The 6,833-nt window shown below is 42.5% G+C and overlaps 2 protein-coding genes across 2 annotated transcripts; one reads left to right on the top strand and one right to left on the bottom strand.

Annotated features, from left to right (window-relative positions):
- Positions 1-234: 234 nt before the first annotated feature.
- LOC108027873 (interferon-related developmental regulator 1) lies at positions 235-6,607 on the bottom strand. Its single transcript, XM_017099488.3, has 5 exons — positions 5,740-6,607; positions 2,696-3,380; positions 2,384-2,627; positions 974-1,201; positions 235-907 (listed from the first exon to the last, which is right to left on the bottom strand). The coding sequence occupies exons 1-5, from the start codon at positions 5,774-5,776 to the stop codon at positions 824-826; spliced, it is 1,278 nt and encodes a 425-aa protein (XP_016954977.1). The 5' UTR covers positions 5,777-6,607; the 3' UTR covers positions 235-823.
- On the top strand, positions 1,290-2,345 carry LOC108027874 (uncharacterized). The gene has a single exon (XM_017099489.3). The coding sequence runs from the start codon at positions 1,437-1,439 to the stop codon at positions 2,289-2,291; it is 855 nt and encodes a 284-aa protein (XP_016954978.1). The 5' UTR covers positions 1,290-1,436; the 3' UTR covers positions 2,292-2,345.
- Positions 6,608-6,833: the final 226 nt, after the last annotated feature.

Raw genomic sequence — 6,833 nt, 5'->3', positions numbered from 1 at the left:
AAAATACATCGATTGTTTGAGGAGAAATCATCGCTATGACGCATCGCGGAGACTGCTGTTTGGGAACCAATCCGAGCCCATTCATATGTATATATTTAACTTTTTAATATTTAAAATATGCTTACCGCAATATTCATTCAAAATCCAAGCGATGAGAAAGGTAAAGACCAGTAATCGATCTCATCGATAGTACGATGGATATTTAAATCTCAGCCAAACAACAACACATATCAGTTAGTTTTTGTTTAAGCCTAAAGTTTATTTTACACGTATTTACTACAAAATATATGTATTGTATAGCTTACTTAATATGCATACATAAAAGTCATGTCAAGCTATGACTAACTTTTAAAATTTTGCATCAAACTATTTTAGCAACATTTAAGCGGAAATAGGTTTTTTTTGTATACTTGTAATGTAAAAAAGATCAACAACATAGGAGGTTAATCCGAATCGAAAAGCGTACAAGCTAGTCGTAACAATCGCAGTGTAATTCTAAATTCACAAAGTATAAGATGCACAATGGAGAGCCTGCATTGCAGTTAGTAAAACTTAACCACTGCACTGTGCAAGCAATAAATATTTAATAATATTTAAACAATGGCTCCAACGCATGATTTATAAACTAGACAAATTTTGTTTGATTATCCTGAATTATCCTAAATTTAGACTTAGTTCTTCAGCTTTGGCGACGCTTTGCCTGGTTTAAGCTAAAATTAGAAACAATTCAACTAGTAAGTCCAGATTTGGCTATGGGGTTTTGAGATGGTTTTCGTTTGTTGGGTCAGTGGATGGGCACGGGAACGTCGGTTGGAGTATAGATTTAAGTAACGACGGCCGAACGCTTGTCACGGTTCTTTCCACGTGTGATGGAGCGTGCCTTGAACGCAGCAGCGTTCACAAGGTGCTAAGGGAGGAAAATAAAAAATAGTATTACAATTTAAAAATCATATTAATTAGTTGATTAACTTACCCGCTCCAATTTGGACTGCTTGACCTTGGCGTTGCCATTGATGCCGGTGTTTGTGGGTCGCGGTCCCAGCTGGAAAATGTCGCGGATGAACTCGTTCTCCTGCAGCTGCGAGGTCATCCCAGGGCCCATGACCGTGCACATGGCCGAGTACTGATGGTGTATGGACCAGGAATCCAGTGTCAACGACTCGTGACCAAAGCGAATGCTGATCTCCGGGGAAATGTCCTCCTGCAATAAAATAAATAGAAAACATTAAATCATGGTAGGCAAAGTCTAAATATTCCTTTCTTGATATCTAACTATTGGAAATGTCTCACTTTTACTTTTAGTTTCATTCAGAGCAGACTAAATTCTATGTACCCCAGAAATTTCCAGTTGAAAACATAATATTCTTTATAAAAATTAAAAAAAAAGGTTTTGGCACAACTTTTTTTTGCTATATTTTATATAACTCGCTTTCAAGATGATGCTATCAACCTATCAGCATGACTATGTGCCGCCCAATGCCAAACGGTACGAGTTCCTAACTCGGCCCAAGGGTCTTGAAGGCCACACAGGACCACAGATCATAGAGTGTCAGTGCGTGGACGAGTCCAAGATCCAGATGCCACCCAATGCGTCCAAGGACTGCGGCGGTGTTGAGTGGACGGGCATAGCGCCAATGGGAAAGCTGGTGGATCCGCGCATCATACCCACCCAGTTGACGCAGGATCAGGTGGACAAGATGGCCTTCTCGGCGGAAACGGATTGCTTTAAGCTGCAGCCCAACCGCTTCCTCAAGATCCTGCGCACAGTCTACCCCGATCTGTACGAGCGACTGAAGGTGATGCCCAAGGAGGAGTTGAGCCGCAGGCTGGAGACCAACCGCATGTTCACCACCTATCAGATCGACTACTGTGCCATGAACGAGTATCCAGAGGGTATATATGAGAGCCTAAAGACCGAGGAGGAGTCGAAGAATGCCAACCAGCTGATGAGCGAACGGGGACCCTGCAATGAGTTCCGCTCGAATGTGATGAACGAACTGGAACGCGAAGCTTCTACGGGCTACGAGGTGTCCCTCGATGAGTGCCAGAAGACGTACAAGCCATTCAAGACCAGCTTCTCCGACTCCTCGCAGACCATCGAATCCGGCAGCAGTTCGCATTGGAGCTCGGCTCCGAACACGTACCGCAAAGTGCCCACCTTCAGCGAGTACATGGACTCGATAAGCCGAAATGGTTGCGTAATTATGCGGAACAAGCTGCACGACCATTCAAAATGCCTGGCGAAATACTGCAAGCATGAGCTTAAGTTCACTTGCAATGACATGAAGTGATCCCGTAATTACATGTACATCTCGATTCCAATAAATATGTGTTACACTAACAAATAAGCCGTGTTCTTAATGGCTTGTTCTAGGAAACTCACCTCTAGGTAGCGCAGCACATCCCGGAAGGTGGCCCGCTGGGCCTTGCGATCGCGCTTGGCACGATATTTATGCGAGTCTGTGGCCAACTGCTTGACGGCCTCGGATAGCTCAGCAATGTCTTCTTCCAGGAAATCCTCGTCGTGGGCACGGCCCGACTCCAGAATCAAGGCAATGGTCTCGCCAGCGGCCATGCGGACATCCAAATGTGGGGATTGCAAAAGGCCCAAGAACTTCTTAATAGATCTGCAATTTTAATAGTGTTCTTTTAATAAGGTTCTAGATTCTTCAAATATAATCTGATAGCAACTTACGGGAACATGTTTTGGCCAGTGGTCATCAAGGAAACAAAATCTCCCGAGGGTATGAGTGTGAGTAGCAGTCCCCAGGCGTTCAAAGCCTCCGCATGAAGAGTGCCAGCCTCTGGGGTGACCGAGACCGGTGTCTTGTCATCGCCCCGCAGATAGCTTCCGGCGAAGATGGACTCGAAGCACTGCATCAGCTGCACCAGCTCTCCCACATCCTCACAGCCCAGGAAGCTCAGTAGTCCCAGAGCTGTGCAGCACTTGGCCCGGGCATCAAAGCCCACGGACTTGTCCTGAACGGTGTTCAACAGGAACTGATTCATCGCCTTGGACACGCCCTCGTCGCCACCCATTTGAAGCACCAGGAGCGGGGCAAGTCGAGCACCCCACACCTGCTCCTGACCCTTGCCGCGACGAATGCTCTTCTCCACAAAGTCCATCAGGGTCATCTTGCGGTCCTCCACGAAGTCAGGCATGTAGCGGTGTGCGAGGAGCTCACAAATCGCCTGGAGAGCCTGCACACGGGTCTGGGCCGACTTCTCGGTGGCCTGTTCCAGGGCCTTTTCGAACTTCTCCTCGAAGCGCTCGTTGGCCAGCTCATCGTTGGCATCCGAGGAGGCTACCTCGGAAACGTGTGAGTAAACGCTGACATTGTCGAAGGACTCGTCCTCGGAGTTGGAGTCATTGGTGCGGCCTGTAGAGGAATATTAAAGGTGATTAGTAAGGTGTAAAAGATGATAAATGATGAAATGATGAATATCTATTATCAACTATTAGAGAATACAAAAACTGCAGCTACATGGTCATATCCAGAGAAAGTTATTCAACCCACAATTTTGAATGTTTGTGAAGTAAACATTTTTGTAAGCACGCAATTTCTGCTTACTGGCAGCTTTTTGAAATTGAAATACCTCACTTGTTTATGGAATGGTTCGATTTAACTCGGGTCATTTATTTGCAAACGACGCATTTATACAAAACGCTTAGCACACAAAAAAAGTGAATACTAATTGCAAATGGGGATTATTTTAAACTTATGCCTATTCTATTTTCGGAACCCTAATAATTTCCTCTTTGTTAAATGGCTTACAAAATTCTGTGACCAAATTTCCCCCAGCGCTTGTCAAACCTCCCAAATTGAGCCAACCGAGTGGAATGTCTTTGGGCAGCTTTTAATTTGGCTGTGTACCCATTCCGATGGGAAAAGATACATATACGTACGGGCAAATTAGAAATTCAATTACATGCTCTGCCACACAGCAATGACCTTCACAACAAACAGTTGGCAGCCCATGTTGTGCAACAAGTTTTCTTTCCTTCCTTCCCGCTTTGTTTGCGGGAAAACTGCGCCGAAGAAAACCCGTCGACGACCACAACTTTCATTGTGGCGATTTCCCAGCGCCCGTTTTCTATTTGGGGCAAGGTAGTTTCCGCCTCGTGTTTTCTTGCCTTTCACAAAAAGCTCAAGCGAACTAGAAAAGCGTGCGGTAACGCGAAACAAAGTGGCAAAACAGCTGGTTTGTTCGAAAGTTGTTTGGTTTAGATTCGGGTGAGTAAACCATCTGGGTTTTGAGAAGGTGGAATGCATAACACTCAGTTGCATAATTGTACAAGTCACCGATAAGATACTGAGAGCAGAGGAAAGTTGCTTACAGAACGACTACTTCCGCCTCTTTATTATTTAATCTAATATTTTTCAGAACTACGAGTGTCGCAATGATGTATCTAAAGGCCCTTTCTTACATTCATATATCATATATGAGGTACCCTTACGTCAAAGACAAATGAAATAACCACATGATTAAACAAAAGAACGTTAAAGATAAATTTGTTCAGAGAAATGTACGCCATTTTCAGCAGAAAGAAAGAAAAATAGAAAAGAAACCCTAATTTCTTGATAAGAAACCCCAGGCCCTACCTACTGATATACCCTACAAAGAGGCATTCCCGTTTGCTGGTTGTTATTGGCGTGATTCTGATAAGCTGGCATTGAACGTTCACATATGTGTTTGAACACACATCTTTGTGTGTATGTACGAAGCAAGAAATATATATACTCTTACAGCCGGGGTCAAGATGGTAGCAGCAGAAAAGTATAAATTATTTAAAGGCAAAAACTCTTAAAAATAACAATTAAAAATATATAGAATATATTCTATAATAATTAGACAAATTAATAACCTAATTTTTTAATTTTTTTTATCAATTTATTTTTCTAAAGCCAATAAAAAGGAGAATTTTAGAAATGTTGAATTCTAAGAAAATGTACAACTTTATAAATTGTATATATTCTTTTTTCATCAAATAGTGATAATAGCTTATAAAGAATTTAACTGTTCAAAAATATATGTTTTATAAACGCTTCTTGCTATTTATTTAGAATATATATTCTTGTGACCACGGCTGTACATATATGTTCGTATGTTAAGTGTTCCGCTGATTACTGTTGTTGCGTAGCCAGCTGAGCGCGTGAAGCTTTTCGTGCCAGCACAGCAACAAAACGAAAATAATCATTTCGAGGGTATTGCCAAACAGGTTGTAGGTAGCCGAAAAAAGCTTCCAACGCTTGGAAGCCAACGAAATACTCAAAACAGAGAGCAGTGTATTTATTAGTCAGTGCATGACTAATGCAAAGGTCAAGACGAAAGCAGCTGCAAAAATTTCCCCTGCACTGGCCTACACGAAAAGCAAAATATGATAAGATATGATGGTCAATTAAGAAAGAAAACAGCACACCTCACACCCCTTTCTGCGATCAATCATATTATATTTTGAACCTATGGAGCTTTTAATGTAGTCACAATTTGTATAAACAAAAATATATAAAAATTCCTTAAATCAGGGTGGTATTTGAACCTGAAACTCTATTGCTAGGTATCATACAGCATTCAATAAAACTCATATTTCTTCAATGAAACCTATATATAAAAATTCCTCAAGTCAGATTGAGACTTGAACCCATACCTCTGTACCAGTATATCTACTAGACCTCCTGTTTTTCTTCCTGTGCACACCCACACACACAGCCACCCACAGTCCCCTTTGTGACTCACCTTTGCCTGCTGCTGATTTCTTGTTGCGTCGCGGCATGTTGGTGTTGTTTTTGCGTTGTTCACGTATTTTGTTTGAACTCGACGACGACGTTTTGGTTTCTATTGTTTGGCCTGCTGCTTCGAAAACACAAAGAACGAAACAGAAAAAAAAGCCGAACAGATGCCTTGTAGCCGAGTGTCCTTCTTGTTCTTTGTTGCTTTGGTCCTCCAAAGACGGCTAGGTCTCCACGAAAATGTCTACACTCCCGTCGCTTTGGCGGCAACTGAAACGCACGTGTTTCTTACGCTCCGATTTATTGATTTTGAATTGCTCTTTAGGTTAGAAAACTGGCTGCTGGCGTTTTAGCGGATACTATTTCTTATACTTCGGGCTATTTAATGCGAAACGTTGCCGATCAGGACGCACCTATGCACCGTTGGTGTTTCCAACTTTTGGCAATTCTACACGACTGTCTTTGCCGTTTGCAATTGTTCAACTCCGATCGCGATTGCTGCGGGCGTATCTTATATATAGTCTGCTGATTCTGATTCTGCTGCTGCAGCGGCTGCTTTTGCTTGGCGGCGATAATACAAAAATGTCGTACTCCGGTCGTCGTTGCAGCAAATTTCATGTTTATTGGCAATGAAGTCACTTTTCTCCGCTCTGGCAGACACTCCACTCCGCCCACAGTTAGCAGCGCAGCTCTTGTGAAATCGAATCCGCTTTTCTTTTCGATTTCTGGTGCCACAGCGTTGTAAATCCCCTGCGGTATTGCTAGTGCGACGCGGCGCAGCTTTCGGAAAGCTCTGCGTTTGGTTAAAAATAATGCAAATAATTAAGCACTAATTTGATTGCTGATTTTTATGAAATGAAAAAGTGAGTGACCTTATGCGGGAACGGCGGAGAATACCAGAGGTGACGGTGAATTCTTAGGGATGGCACACTTTGCTGAAGCGATGGCCAGCTATCGATATATCGAACTTTTATTACTTATTAATTAAAATGTTTAAGCATTTTATTATTTATTTAGCAGTATTTGAGTTTATGCATTCAGCCAGGAAAATATTGTAGTCATGTAAGTGTTCTTCATAATTTTTATTTAAGATTTAACATT

The sequence above is a fragment of the Drosophila biarmipes genome, chromosome 2L (genome assembly GCF_025231255.1).
Source record: "Drosophila biarmipes strain raj3 chromosome 2L, RU_DBia_V1.1, whole genome shotgun sequence".
Classification (NCBI taxonomy): Eukaryota; Metazoa; Arthropoda; class Insecta; order Diptera; family Drosophilidae; genus Drosophila; species Drosophila biarmipes.
This window is presented reverse-complemented; position numbering and strand designations above follow the sequence as displayed.